The sequence below is a fragment of the Mus pahari genome, chromosome 2 (assembly GCF_900095145.1).
Source record: "Mus pahari chromosome 2, PAHARI_EIJ_v1.1, whole genome shotgun sequence".
NCBI lineage: Eukaryota > Metazoa > Chordata > Mammalia > Rodentia > Muridae > Mus > Mus pahari.
In genome coordinates, this window is record NC_034591.1 from 57,285,393 (window position 1) to 57,300,690 (window position 15,298).

Genomic DNA, 15,298 nt, shown 5'->3' on the forward strand with positions numbered 1-15,298 from the left:
AGTCCACATTGAGAGTCAATTTCTTACAATACTGTTTTTTAAAATAACAAGATATTAGTTGCTAGTGTCAAAAAATGAGGATGTTGTGGCCCAGATGCCCCACAAACTACATGAACACCAGTATCAGTCAGGCAGAGATAGTTTATTGAGCATTTGCCCTAGGACTGATCAGGGCTGCAAACCAGACTTGGGAGCTGATTTCAACCCCAAGCCAGGATCCTGCAGAGCTTTTAAGCCAAAAGTCCATAAACATCTGTGCCAAGTTATTTTACCAGTCAGGATTTAGGGACTGGCGACTTCCTTAGGAACATGTCTTTGTTGTACACTTATCCTGTTCCCATTTGTTGGGGTATTCAACTGTGGCAGGGGACTTGCCTATTTAACATTCGTGTCTTAACTTGCCAAGTAGGATGTCAGTTCCCAGGGAGGTCTTAGGAACTTAAACTTTATTTGACCTCTACTCAAAATGGAAGTCATATCCAAAATAGCTTCATGTATTGGTGCAGGTGTCTCTCTTATGTTGAGGTACCTCCCAGGGGCAGATTATAAAGGCAGGAAACCATAAAAGCTCGCATACAGGTCCAGGAAGTGCTACTGGGTAGTTGGTTCAGATCCAAGTGGCTAACTATACAAAGCAATTCTAACTGACTCCTATTGTGATTTGTTTCCACCAAAGCATAGAACATAACAGAATATGCAATCAATTTGGACAAGAGAAAGTTTCCTTGTAACATTAGTAATAGCATGAAATGGCTGGGTAGACAGGCAGTAGCAGTTACCCAGGCCTTTACAGAGGAGACTTTGTCTTGGTGGAGTTTTGGTTTGGGTTTGTTATCTCAACTTTTTTGTTGCTGTTGTTTATGTATAGTCTCACTATGTAACCTTGTCTGTTCTGGAACTATGTAAACCAGGTTGATCTCAAACTCAGAGGATCATCTTAGTTGTGTGCCACCAGTTGTGGCAGGTTTTTTAAAAATTAAGTTTATTGTTAGAGTGTGTTCCCATATGTGCCAGCCTCTGTGTGTGTGGGAGTCAGCTCTCTCCTTGACCTGGGTTCCATGGAGCCAACCAGGGTGTGAGGTTTACATAGTAAGTACTTTTATCTGCTGAAGCATCTCACTGGCCCTGACTATGGTAGATGTCACAACCTAATCTCATGTTGTACTTATCTTCTTCCTGGATCAGGCATGACCTTATTAGAAAACAACCTTTTTCTCTAATAAGTCTTGTACTGTTTTGTACATGGTCTGTATGCATATACCACACACCAAGACTCTTTTAACTTTGCTTCAACCTGTGATTTTAATTATTTTTACTGAGGCTATACCAGAGATAAAGCCCCCCCCCCAGGTTGAAATACTTTTCACATTCATTCATTCATTCATTCATTTAGAGATAAGGTCTTTATCACATAGTTTTGGCTATCCTGGAACTCAATACATAGACCAGACTAACTTTGAACTCAGAGATCTACCTGCCAGCCTCCATAGTGCTAACACCCAGTTTTACAGCTCCATTTAACATTAAGAACATGTTCCTTGGGTACAGAATTCTTTCTAAAATGGTCTCATTGTGCAGCAGTACCTATAGATCAAGATAAATTCAGACTTACACAGAACCCCCTGCCTTAGTCTCCCGAGTGGCTAGCACTTTACTATTTTATTTTTTATGTTTACAAGTGGAGGAGGGGAAATTCATGTTTGTGGCACACATGTGGAGGGTAGAGGACAGCTTGCAGGAATCCCGTTTTCACTCCACCATTGGGCTCAGGACAGAACTGGGGTTTTCTAGTTTGAGGATAATGGGGCTTCCTCCTCCTATGCCATCTCACAAACCTAAAGTTCTTTCTGTGATGTATACCATGTCTCCTCACATGGTTTTTTTTTCTATTGTTTACCAAAGTCACCCATCTTGACTTCCTGGGTTGATAACTTTAGCGGTAAATCTCCAGCCCTAATAAGCCCAGGCAATGAAAACACAACTCAATTAATATGAATATGTGCTGTGAGCCTAGATAGGGCAGATCAACCGCTACACTATCATCTTCCCCATATAAGAGACCCCTTAGAACTTGTGGTTTCTTCAGGCCAGGTGCTTTTGCTACACTTTCCTTCTTCCTTCTCCTCTGTCATCGCTCCTCTTCCCCCCCCCCTCAACCTTCAGCTCCACTTTCCCTCTTGCTACACTTTCCTTCTTCCTTCTCCTCTGTCATCGCTCCTCTTCCCCCCCCCCCAACCTTCAGCTTCACTTTCCCTCTTTCTCCACCCAATCATCAGCTCTTTATTTATCACTAACCTTTATAAATTAAGGTGGGAAGCAGGTTTACAGGAAATCACTTGAGTGCTGGCTCATTCCTTATTCGCAGCCCCTCACAGGAGAACAGAATTGACATCAAATACACTTAGCCCCAGGGCTATCCATAACAGATAACTACTGCTAAATTCTGAGTCCTTTATTTTAGGTCACTCAAGGCTTTAATCAGAAGGGACAATATCAAATGCCTTCCCCCGTTTAACAAAGCTCCTTACTGTTTAGATATGATATTGAAAATGTTTATCCTCAGCAAACTTCCATGATTCTGAAGTCCCAGAGTAGCTAACCTATTGACAGATTTACTTATTTTCAGCATTTAATACACTCTTGAAATAGAGTATCTAAAGACTTCTTTGTTGAATAATAATTTTGTTAATGATCAGCTGACTCTCATTTTTCTTCCTTTTCCTAACTAAACAATGTTATAATTTGATTTATTTCTGTATTGTTCCCTATGGTGTTTTTCTCTAATCATATACCAAGCTAAAGGTAAACTTGTTTTGTTTTTGTTTTTTAACTTGTTCTTCCTCTATAATCTTTTCATTTGCACATTGCAAATTGTTTCCATTGTTTCATGGTATTTTCGGAGAACTGATTGGCCATAAAACCACAACAAATACTTTTCCTGTGATCATAAATATAGCTAACTAAATTATGAAGCGCAAACACTTCACTTTGTAACCAAAGGTCAGAGCCCAACTATAAAATGGCCCCCCTGCTTTTGACCACTTCTCTCTCCTACTTCCAAGGAGACTGCAAGTTTGGCTCAGCCATACAAGAAACTTTTACTTTGTAACATTTTAGAGTTTACTACTGGTTTTCCACACCACAAGTTTGAGTAGATGGGCATGCCGGCCTTTTAAAGACTTTCTGGGTGTCCATGCACAAGCATCCTTGCTTACCACGTTATGTGCAGATGTCAGGACAGCTTGTGGGACCTCTCTCCTGACATAAGGATCCCAGGAATCAAAATCAGATTGGACATTAGCTTCTTTACTCATTGGGGCCATCTTGGCAGCCCGCATTCTATATTTTCCAAGGTTGTTTTTATACTTTTTATATTATTTCTCTTTCTTTAGAATTACCTGTTTATGTGTGTGTGTTTGTATGTCCGTGCATATGGATTCAGGTCTCCTAGAGACCAGACGAGAGCATCCCCTGGAATTGGAGTTAGAGGTGGTTGAGAGCAGCCTCTGCCAGCTTCCTTAGCCAGGACCATCATCTCTCCAGCCCCCAGGGTCTCCCTTACAGTGCTTTTTGTTTTGTTTTGAACTTTTGAACTTTCTTTGTATAGATATTTATATGAAGTTATTTGCTTATTATTTCTTCAGATATCAATTTATAGAAGAAGCTTTTCAGAATCAAAAAGTGATCATAGATACTCTAATCACCAAACTGATGGAAAAAACAAAATATATAAAGTATACAGGAAATCAGATCCAAAATAGGTAAGTGCATCTATGACACTATAAATCATTGACGTGTAGTAAATGTATACATTTCTAGATTTCCTTTTCTTAACTTACTGTGAAGTATCTAGTAAGGTTTTGGATTACAAACACATGGTGGTAAGGTTTTTTTTCAGACACTCTAAGTTGGGAACCAGTTTCTTTACTCGTAAAATGAAAATGTGTAATAATAATAGCTTATTTACCTGGTACATATTTATAATCAAATGGTGTTTCCTAATTCAAATTTTTTTCAAGATTGAGAAAAAGACAGCTTTGCCAATAATGTAACTCTTTTAACACTAGATTATGTACCTAATTGCTATTTTTAAGTTTGTTAATATTTGAGATGCCTCCCTGGGCCCTGATCCTTTAGTTACATAGACTGGAAATTTTGGAAACCACAGAGACTGGACGTTACTAAACTTGGACATATCATTTTCTGAGGAAAAGACACAATACACATCCAAATAGGGGAACCAACACACAGACACACAGACACACAGACACACACACACACACACACATACAGACAATGTATATATCTATTTGCATATATTATGTGTGTGTGTGTGTGTGTGTGTGTGTGTTATGCATTCATACATATGTAACGATAAGAAAAGATCATGAATTTGGCGGTGGGCAGAAGATGGGAGGAGAAAAATAACAAAAATCCAATTTGGTGAACCAATGAGTTTTATTGGGGTTACTTACAGGACTATGGGTAAGGAGTTACAGGAGCAGAAAAGACTCAAAGACAGCTGTGTCACCAAAGCCCACCTTAGGATGGGTGACAGCTCACAAAGCTGGGAACCTGGAGCACACTGCACACCCTGCAGACAACTAACTCAACATGTTGGAGAGTGTCCTTTTCAGGTTCCCGAGTTAATCTAAACCTCTTACAGGACAGGCAGGTAGGCCTGATTCTGCTTCTTCCAGGAAGCTGTCAGGTCTCAAAGTCTTTGCACCTCAGCCACTGAGTGTTGTCTTGGAAGCTTAGCTCAGCTCCAGTTTATCTGAGGGGTCACCAAGCTTTTAATGCTACTCTGTCAGGAAGGGACCTAGTGAACCTGGTCCATTTCAGGGACTTCCTGAAGCTATTTTGAGTTTAGCTTCCTGCTCAAGGAAGCTTCCTTGCCGAATGGGATATTTCAGCCTCAAGAAAATTATTACACGACAGTTTATTCCTTGTCTGTTTGTAGATACTACTTGTTAGGGCTTGTGCTCCGTGAAGGAAGTTAGATGTCCTCCAGACGCAAACCCATGTAAGGCACCCCAAGCAATACCACACTCTCTTTCTTGGGCTTTGTTTTGTTTTGTTTGCATGAAAATGACTGCTACTTTCTAAGGTAAAGTGCTGAGTAGGAAGACTTGAGCAAGAGAGACTGCTCTGTGTGTCTCAATAGTGTTCATTGGGAAAATTCTGTCAGCTTTTGTGGCACAGCTGCTCATCTGTCATACATAATCTATTACTCTTTCTTGAAGCAGCTAGGGGAAGTGGGATTTTGTTTCATTTTGTTTTGTTTTGAAACAGTTTTGGGGTATTTTTATTTTATTTTATTTTAAGATAGGGCCTCACTGTAGAGTCCTGGCTGTTCTGGAACCTACTATGTAGACCAAGTTGGCCTTGAGTTCACAGAGATCCACTTACTTCTGCCTCCCTAGTACTGCATTTACTTCATAGCGCACAAACCACTCTGTTTCTATTGCTCTCCCATCTCTGCCACATACTTGTTCATCATAGTGGCAGCAGACTGGGCCTCTGGCTTCAGTTTTTACTTTTTTGATAGTCATATGTGTGTTTTCATTGTGCTTTTTGAGGCAGTGTCACATGTGTCTAAGGCTGGGCTTAAACTTGCTATGCAGCCAGTGCTGACCTTGAGTTTCTGATGCTTCTTCTTAAGCCTCACAAGCACTGGACTTGCCTGACAGATACAGAAGTGGATGGATGCTCATAGCCATCCATGGTACTAAGCACAGGATCCCCAATGAAGGAACTAGAGAAAAGGACCCAAGGAGACGAAGGGGTTTGCAGCCCCATAGGAGGAACAACAATATGAACTAACTGGTACCCCCAGAGCTCCAGAGACTAAAATACCAACCATGGTGGGACTCATGGCTCTAGCTGTCTATGTAGCAGAGGATGGCCTAGTTGGACATCAGTGGGAGGAGAGGCCCTTGGTCCTGAGAAGGCTCTATGCCCCAGTGTAGGGGAATGCAATGCTAGGTCCAGGAAGGGGGAGTGGGTGGATTGGTGAGCAAGGGAGGGGGGAGGGAGCAGGGGAGGGAGGTTTTGGTGGGGAAAATAGGAAAGGGGATAGCATTTGAAATGTAAATAAAGAAAATATCCAAGAAAAATAAAATAGGTCTTTTTTTAAAAAAAGAGAAAAAGAATAAACTAGTTAATCTTCTATTAAATAAATAAATAAATTCCTTAAACAGAATAGCATTGCTGTGTAGGTGGCTTTGATCTTTGAATTGTGGTATTAAAAAATCTTCAGGCTGGTGCTAATTGTCCTTTCCTTTCCTTTGATTGTCCCTTTCTTCTCCTTTCTAAGAAATCCTCTTGCATATGAGGCATTATCACTGAAATATATCTGCAACCCCCTATTTCTTTGCAGCCTGATTGCAGAAGGATGGAAATTATGCTAATTTTTATATTACTTAATTTTAAAATATAGCAATATTTCCCTTACTCATCCTATTGTACCATTGAAGATTAGTGAGAGGGGGTTGTTTGGTTTGGGTTTTGTTTTGTTTGTTTTTCGAGACAGGGTTTCTCTGTGTAGCCCTGGCTATTCTAGAACTCACTCTGTAGACCAGGTTGGCCTTGAACTCAGAAATCCGCCTGCCTCTGCCTCCCAAGTGCTGGGATTAAAGGTGTGCACTACCACTGCTCAGGTTGATTGAGTTTTTAAGTGGTTGTTTTATACACGTACCTCATTTCCTTAATTCTGAAGCAATCTTGATTTCAAACAGTTATCTTGAAATTATAACAGATACAGTCTCAACTGTGACCCTAAATGTTAAGAGTGGCTGTGAGAAGAGCAGGCAAGAAAAAGAAAGGTTTGTTTAGTTATGTGGACCAGGGTGTGTAGACATGAGGTACCTCCTTTGTAACTGTCCCGTGTGGTGGGTATGGTGCTCCTTTTTCTTAGTTCATCTCCATTTTTCTCTTTAAAAAATCACTTGTTTCATAAAACATAAAAGTAGTTCAAGCCAACAAAGGATTCAACGAGGCACTCAGGAAAAAAAAAAAAAGACTATTACACACAACTGGGTTCCCAGCTAGTGCTGAAGAGGGGGTCTAGCTCTCACTAGAAATGTCCTAATCTTATGTGCAGTTGTATGAGTTCTGAGACAGAGAAGCGCAGCTCCAGTTTCTTAAAAGAGCATCTGTCTGCAAGGTCGTGTCTTCAAGGCAGTTTGACAAGTGCCACTCCTAAGAGGAGGGCAGCACTTTTAACAGCGCAAGCTGCTCTGATGAGTGATTTTATAAAAGCACAACCTCAGCAAACAAACAAACAAAAAGTTGTAATTAAGTCAGAGTACAATTCTGTTTTCTTTACTTTCCTGTACTGTCTAGGAGAAACAAGTTAGCAAGCTGTCTATCTTAAAGACATTGAATAACACTGAGGAGGAGCCCCTCAGCTGAATTTATTTCTATGTAATTTAATATTTTCTTGAGGTGGTCTGGGCAAGAGTCACAACAGGCAGGGAAACCAACTGTAGCGAACAGGCGAAAATGAAAATTCGGTTCAGTTTGACTTCATCAAACTAGATCAAATGTCTAAAGAGGCAGATTACTGCAAGCATATTTAAAGAGAAGCATATTTAAACATATTTAAACACTATTGCATTTGGGAAAAATTTTGCAGGTAACCATCATTCCAGTTCCAGCTGCACAATAAAGCTAAAGTTATGACAATATAGCAACTGCTTTGCAAAGTACATGTGACCTTGAAGATGGGTTCTATAGCTAAAATGCCTAGAACCTGGTATGGTCTCCTACCAAGGTAGCATAGAGGTCACCAGGCCATAAAATACTTGTAACATCTCTCCTAAGGATGGCTTCTGCTGGGACCTCCTGGTCCGGAATGGGTTGGAGGGAGACACAGTCGGACGCAGGTGTAGCATTAAAGACTGATAATCTTTGGATGTTCTAGCTCTCTAACTATCCTGAATGCTTGTTGATAACTTCTAAAAAGTCCAAAAAACTATTTTGCTCATTGTGAGGGTTAAAAGCAACTAACACCTGCAGCCTTCCGGCTGGGGATTAAGTAAAGTAGCCTTTAGTTCTGTCTCCCCAGGGACTGTGCTACTCTAACTCCCAACCTGCTAGTTGAAATTGCAGGAAGAAAAAGGGACACTTTGAAAAGTAATTTTAGCCTTTATTTCTAAGTTCTCTCTAAAAAGCTTTCTATGAAAGTTCTCTAAGAAAGTTCTTCTCTAAAAGGTTCTCTCTAAAAGATTCTCTAAGGAAAAAGGGGGTCTCTGCTCTCTTTGTTCTCAGCACTGACACATCTTTCAGAATACATGAGAACCCGGTAAAAAGTTCACATAAATTCAAAGTCATAAATTGAATAAGACGTTTAAAACAGAGAATGCTTACATGCATATCCATTCAGAGTAGTTACCTGACTAAACATCCTTTATCTATCATTAGCTCAACAGGTTCATTGAAAACTAAAACCCATTATTTTTGTGACTAAGGTATTAGTGAAATTTCATAGAGATAAAAAACCCAGTCAGTATTTTATCTTCTGTCCTTACACCTATAGTAAACCCTCAGTTCCCTTTTTATGACCTTTGGTTAAAGGTTTTACAACCTTTTGGAATGCGCGCTCTAAGTTGTAGGTACCTGCTTGCTACCTCAGAAGCAATTAACACTTGATTGACACTTGAAGATTGACAGAGATCTCATTGAAGTTTTAACACCAGAAAGGACTTAATATCAATCCTATTATAAAAGATCTTAATAATTACTAAAAAATTAGGAATTCTTACAGGATCATCATTAAGAATTAAGAAATCATGTTTGTCAGCATCACTTCGAGATAGTCCATCTTAGTAAATCTGCAGAAATCTGCTCAAAAGGGTGGGCTAATGCCAAGTAATTGTTATATATATATTTAATAACAGGGAAAGCATATTAATACCAGGAATCTTTCCTCAAATGCAATCTTCTCAGCCTTGCTTAAGGAAGCAAATCTGTTATTAACCTTACAGTCCATGGTGGAACCTTCTCAGGAAGATCACCTGCTAGGTTTTAGCTTCTCCTTTATGGCTCCTGGCAGGGGTCTATTAACTGGGAGCTAAAGATAAAAGGTCTAGGGAGGAGCTGGTGAGATGGCTCAGTGGGTAAGAGCACCTAACTGCTCTTCCGAAGGCCCTGAGTTCAAATCCCAGCAACCACATGGTGGCTCACAACCATCTGAAACGAGATCTGACTCCCTCTTCTGGAGTGTCTGAAGACAGCTACAGTGTACTTACATATAATAAATAAATAAAGCTTTAAAAAAAAAAAAAAAAAAAAAAGGTCTAGAGAGGAAGAGTCTGCATAGCATCCTGGGGAATTTGGGTGAAGTCTACCTTTACAGATAACAAAATGTCATTAACTATCCACTCCCAGCCTTCTGGGTAGGAAACAGACATTTCCTTCTTTGAGGGGATACCCCAAGCACAGTTAACATTCCTGGTTTCCTTAGTGATGCGTGGGTGCTAAGACCTTTGTGTCCCTTCATTTTCTAAGTAGGCTTATTAGTAAATCTGTTCTAATCATATTTTAATTAATGTTGAAGTTAAATTTTTTCCTCCTTTTCAGCTACATGGCTCTTATTTCCTTTTGTTTCTTCTTTGAGCACGACTACTAACAAACTACATCCAACCTCCCTAAACAAGCAACAGCCACCTACACCCTACCGGGGCTCTAGCACTTATATATCCTCTGAAAGTCCCCAGAATTCCAAAGCTCACCCAAGCACAGAAATCTGCAGCTGCCAAAGGATGCTTCTTCCTGCTAGAGCACAAGGCAGATCATAGTCAGCTGCTGTGGACAGTCTGAAGCAGCCCCATATCCCACACTTGGGGTTAAAGCAAAAACACATTCTTATAATATTTCTGTGTTTTAAAAGAAAACCAGAATTCCAAAATATTTACTGTATGCCCCCCTTCCACTTTTATGTGTGTTTGCATCTGTATGGGCATCTGATGTGTGCTGGTATACATACACGTGCCATGTGTGCACATGTGTGGAAGCCTGAGGTTAATATCAGGGGTTATCCTTGTTACTCTTACACATTATTCATTTTCATTGAGGCAGTGACATATTTCTTTAAAACCATGTTCTTTAAAATATACTCACTGTCCAAGGTTTGTTTAACTTGAAGTCAATAGACTTGAAGATAGAACTGTTTTTTGTTGTTTGTTTTTGTTTCTGATTTTTTGTTTGTTTGTTTGTGTGTGTGTTTGTTTTTTAAGACAGGGTTTCTCTGTATAGCCCTGGCTGTCCTGGAACTCACTCTGTAGACCAGGCTGACCTTGAACTCAGAAATTCGCCTGCCTCTGCTGTGCTGGGATTAAAGGCGTGTGCCACCACGCCCATTTGAAGATAGAACTTTTAAGACTAAATATTTTGGTCTAGTTTAGCTATTAAAATATTCAATTTAAATATCTGCCATTAATTTTTAAATATTTTCTCCCTTTTGCTTCCTTTCCAGGATAATTGAAGTAAATCAAAACCAAAAGCAGGTGGAGCAGGATATTAAAGTGGCCATCTTCACGTTGATGGTGGAGATAAACAAAAAGGGGAAAGCTCTGCTGCACCAGCTTGAGGTGAGTCGGGCAGTGGTAAGGGTCTGGGACTGAACATGCTTTCCCTGCCCGCTGCTGCCTGTGGCTCCCTGCCTAGAGCCCTGTCATACACTAAGGATGTCTTAGTCCTCACATTACTCTACAGCATTGCCTTCCTGGGGAGCTCTGTGAATGTTGATCAGTCATCTTAGTCATTGAAGTAACAGCTATTGTATTATCAAGGGGATGCAGAATTTTCTAGAAAAATATGATGTCTTAGGGTTTTATTGCTGTGAAGAGCTACTCTTATGAAGGAGAACATTTTATTGGGACTGGCGTACAGTTTCATAGTTTTAGTCCATTTTCATCATGGCAGAGAAACTTGGCAGTTGGTATTCTCCAGACATGGTGCTGGAGAAGGAACTGAGAGTTCTACATCTTGATCCACAGGCAGAATGTCTGCCTCACCGGTGAGATTTGAGCTTCCAAGACCTCAAAGCATGCCCCCAGTGACACACTTCCTCCACCAAGGCCGTGCCTCAGCTCCTAAGAGTGCCACTCGCTTTGTGCCAATCATTCACAAACATGGGTCTGTGGGGGCATTTCTATTCAAACAACCATATCCACTCTTTGCAATATATAATTTTCAAATAGGTTCTTGTAACATGCAGTGATGTTCCTGTCAATAGCAAACTGTAATAGTAATCTTTTAAGATTGTATACTATGTTATCTCATGGCTATATCTGTCAAACATTCATTACAGCCCATTGTTAGTAATGCATGGCATTTAATTAGCCTTCTGAGAGATTAGGTAAAATAGGTACAGTGGGTTATGCCTGTAATCTCATCATCAAGGAGGCAGGGGCAGGTGGAATTTCTGTGAGTTCAAGACTGGCCTAACGTACACAATCTTCCAGGCTAACCAGGGCTCCAAACTAAGACTTCTTTTGAACTCAAATCAGCAACAACAATAAAATAGATTCATATAGTGTATTTCTTACCCTCAATATTATAAACTCTTTGTTTTGTTTTGCTAATATTTTTTTTCCCCTGTTTAGCCCAAGCTGACCCATCACTCAAAATCCTCCTGCCATAGCCTCCTGAATGCTGGGTTCCAGGCTGAGGCCACCATACCCAGCTTTATCTTATATATGTTCATAGTTATAAAAACAGCATGTACAGAATATATACTCAAGACAGGATAGTTGTTTGTAATTATAGGTAAAACCATAAAAGATGTACTATCTTGATCATCTTTGTTTTCTACTCCATTTCTCTTTTCCTTTTATTTTTCTTTATTTTTTTCTTTCTTTCTTTCTTTTCTTTCTTTTTTCTTTCTTTTTTTTTTTTTTAAGATAGTATCTCACTTTGTAGACCAAGCTGGCTTCAAACTCATAGACATCTACCTGCTTCTGCCTCCTAAGTGTTGGGGTTTAAGGCCTGAACCACCACGTGTCAGCTTGCTCATCTTTCTTAATTTCATCAAAGGCAACAGCAAAAGCCCATGTTTGACCAGTAATATGAGGTTATAGTATACATGGTACGTGAACTTACTGTACACTATTTAGTGACTCCTCCAGTATGTTGGTGAGAAAGAATGTATAGTCAAGAAGCTGTTGATCAAGAGCAGAAGGAAAAGGTTAGTATGGGAAGACTTGAAGTAGAGACAACTATGAAAAAAGTTTAGTTCATCTTTGATTCATAATTGACAATTGATAAGATCTCCATGAGAAAGTCCTATTTTAGCTAGGAAAACATGGCCGTTTACAATTCTACTATGAAGATTACTTAGTTGAGAAAGAGCTTTGGATGGGAGTAATCAGTGCTCAGTTCTGGTATTTTCAAGGTTTTGCAGTAGTTGTTTTAAACATGGGCACATTTAAACAGAATTTGATGATTTCAGTTGTCTTCATAGCATAGTTTACTGCTTTGGCTTCATTCACATGAAGAGCTGAAAAATGATGATGAGACTCCATAATCTATGACTGTACTCAGCCAACAGAATTCGTTTTGACAGACTTGAACCTGAAAATGTCATAGAACTTGTTGGATGTGCCTCCAGTTATCATGCCCATTCTTGTGGTTCACAAGTCACTTTTGAGGCAGATAAATGGAGCCAGTTTTGCTTGCTACCTCGGAAAACCAAGACACCAGAACTTCTTATGCTCTATTTCCAATCCTCTCAAAAGTTTTCAGAAAGTTCTTTCCACTCCAAAGACACACTGTAGTTTTGCCTAGGTCAGTGTAGCTGTTAAATAAATTATCTTCTGAGTCACACTTAAAGTCGATCTGTCAAAGCCATTGCCTGTGTGCATTGTCCAAACAACTGACCAGGGTACACAGGGAGAATTCCATTCCATTTTTCTAATTCCTCTAAGCTAATAGAAGCCCTGTATCTTTATCCTCCTCGCCTACATTATGATGAGGTTTGCGTGTGTGTGTGTGTGTGTGTGTGTGTGTGTGTGTGTGTTTGTTAATAAAGACCTTTAAGTAACTCAATATGGTGCCTTCCATTTTTGATTGCTGTCTGTTTCCTAAGGATATATTTTTTATGGAGAAAGTCTATATTCTAACCCATTGGGGCAGGGTTACCATGTTGACAATTGGATTTGTAATCTCTAAGATGTGGAACTGTGAATTGGTTAAACCATATGATGAACTGGTAATTTCAGTGGATAACTGGATGATACATCTGTTTTACTTGAGTGTTTTTAATTTAACACGTACACTATTATAGCTAATCTATGTCTGTTTTCATTGAATTGGCAAGAGTCATATACTAAGACCTATATAAACCAGACTTACAGGCAAACGGTGGAGAAAACACTAAGGCTGTACGTTTATTACATTCAGAGGGAGCCTTTGTATTATGAAGGAAACTGCTTACGATCAGTTTTGATTACTGTCAGTTGAATACAGAGTGGTTCTTATTGTGAGTTGATTATCTGAAAATAATCATGGAAATGAATATAAAGTACAGAGACTAATTCTGAAATTGTTTTCTTTTCAGAGTCTTGCAAAGGACCATCGAATGAAACTTATGCAACAACAGCAGGAAGTGGCTGGGCTTTCTAAGCAGTTAGAGCACGTCATGCATTTTTCTAAATGGGCCGTTTCCAGTGGCAGCAGCACAGCCTTGCTGTACAGCAAGCGGCTGGTAAGATGGACTCCAGGGGTTAATAGTCTGTAGCATGCACAGTGAGGCAGGAGTAGAGGAGTGCTTCATATTCAGAAATAGGCCTGCACACCCTGAATTCCTGCTACTCAGAGAGAGCACTTTACTGGTTCAAGGTCAGCCTGAGTAACATAGAAAGATACCATGAAAAAGAAAAAAAAGAAAAAAACTGGGTGCGGTGGTGCTTGTCTTAATCCCAGCACTGGGGAGATTGAGGCAGGCCACCCTGTCTACATACTGAGTTCCAGACCTACAAGGGCTACACAGACAGACAGACACCACCCACCTCCAAAAAAAAAAAAAAAAAAAAAAGAAACAAAACAGAGGTAGATTACCTAATTGCTTTTTTTGTTTGTTTGTTTGGTTTTGGCTTTTCCCTCCCCGCCCCCCCAGGGTTGCTCTGTATAATCACCCTGGCCTCAAACTCGAAGAGAGAACGCACCCACCCCCCCACCCCCACCAAGTGATTTTACCTGAAAAGACGTAACTTCAATATTAATCTTCTTTTGTCAATCATTGTACTGGCTGGTTTTGTGTGTCAACTTGACACAGAAAGGAGCTTCAGTTGGGGAGGTGCTTCCATGAGATCCAGCTGTGGGGCATTTTCTCAATTAGTGATCAAGTGGGGAAGGCCCCTTGTGGGTGGTGCCATCCCTGGGCTGTTAGTCTTCGGTTCTATAAGGGAACAGGCTGAGCAAGCCAGGGGAAGCAAGCCGGTAAAGAACATCCCTCAGTGGCCTCTGCATCATCTCCTGCTTCCTGTTTCAGTCCTGACTTTCTTTGGTGATGAACAGCAACATGGAAGTGTAATTTGAATTAACCCTTTCCTCCTCAACTTGTTTCTTGGTCATGATGTCTGTGCAGGAATAGAAACTCTGATTAAGACACTCATATTTATCCTTTTTTTCCCCCACTCTGTGGCAAGTGAACCCAGTATAATTAAAAAATATCAATAGTAAATATTACTATCACCTGCACCCTGCCTCATCTAATTCTAGTCCTTTTCCATGTTGAATATTTACATCATTGTTAAGTATTCCTAGCTAGCTAGCCATTTCACTGGACAAATGATGAGACACAGTGGTACGGCTATCACCATCCTTTAAAGAGCTATAACCACGCCTCACCTCTGAGTCTGTGATCATCTGTCAGCTTTACACTGCAGCACTTGCTGTTGGAGATGGAACAGCATCTCACAAGGATGGTTTAGGATTTTGTGTACCTACTGAAAGTATTGCCATACACCTGAAGCATGTAGGATCTCTGTCTGGTGAGTTTGGCAAGAAACAAACTCTTTCTGTCAAGCTTCCGGGGCTGACTGTTGGTCTCAACCATGGTTTAATAGCAAGAGTGTGGCTTAGAAGGTCAACAGATACGTCTGTTCCGAAGTACTAAGATCCCCACCTTTTTTGTTATTTACTCTATGCAATCGAGTGGCAGAAATGGTACACATATGTTATATAAGTTTTTGTTTGTTTGTTTTTCGAGACAGGGTTTCTCTGTGTAGCCCTGGCTGTCCTGGAACTCACTTTGTAGACCAGGCTGGCCTCGAACTCAGAAATCCGCCTG

At 40.2% G+C, this 15,298-nt stretch overlaps 1 protein-coding gene across 2 annotated transcripts in view; it reads left to right on the forward strand.

Moving 5' to 3' along the window:
• Positions 1-15,298, forward strand: part of Trim24 (tripartite motif containing 24) — a 109,074-nt gene that overhangs the window by 57,689 nt on the left and 36,087 nt on the right. For both annotated transcript variants that reach the window (XM_021191753.2, XM_021191754.2), the window contains exons 5-7: positions 3,645-3,761; positions 10,481-10,595; positions 13,565-13,711. In XM_021191753.2, coding sequence (XP_021047412.1) covers positions 3,645-3,761; positions 10,481-10,595; positions 13,565-13,711 — 379 coding nt within the window. The remainder of the gene's footprint in view (positions 1-3,644; positions 3,762-10,480; positions 10,596-13,564; positions 13,712-15,298) is intronic.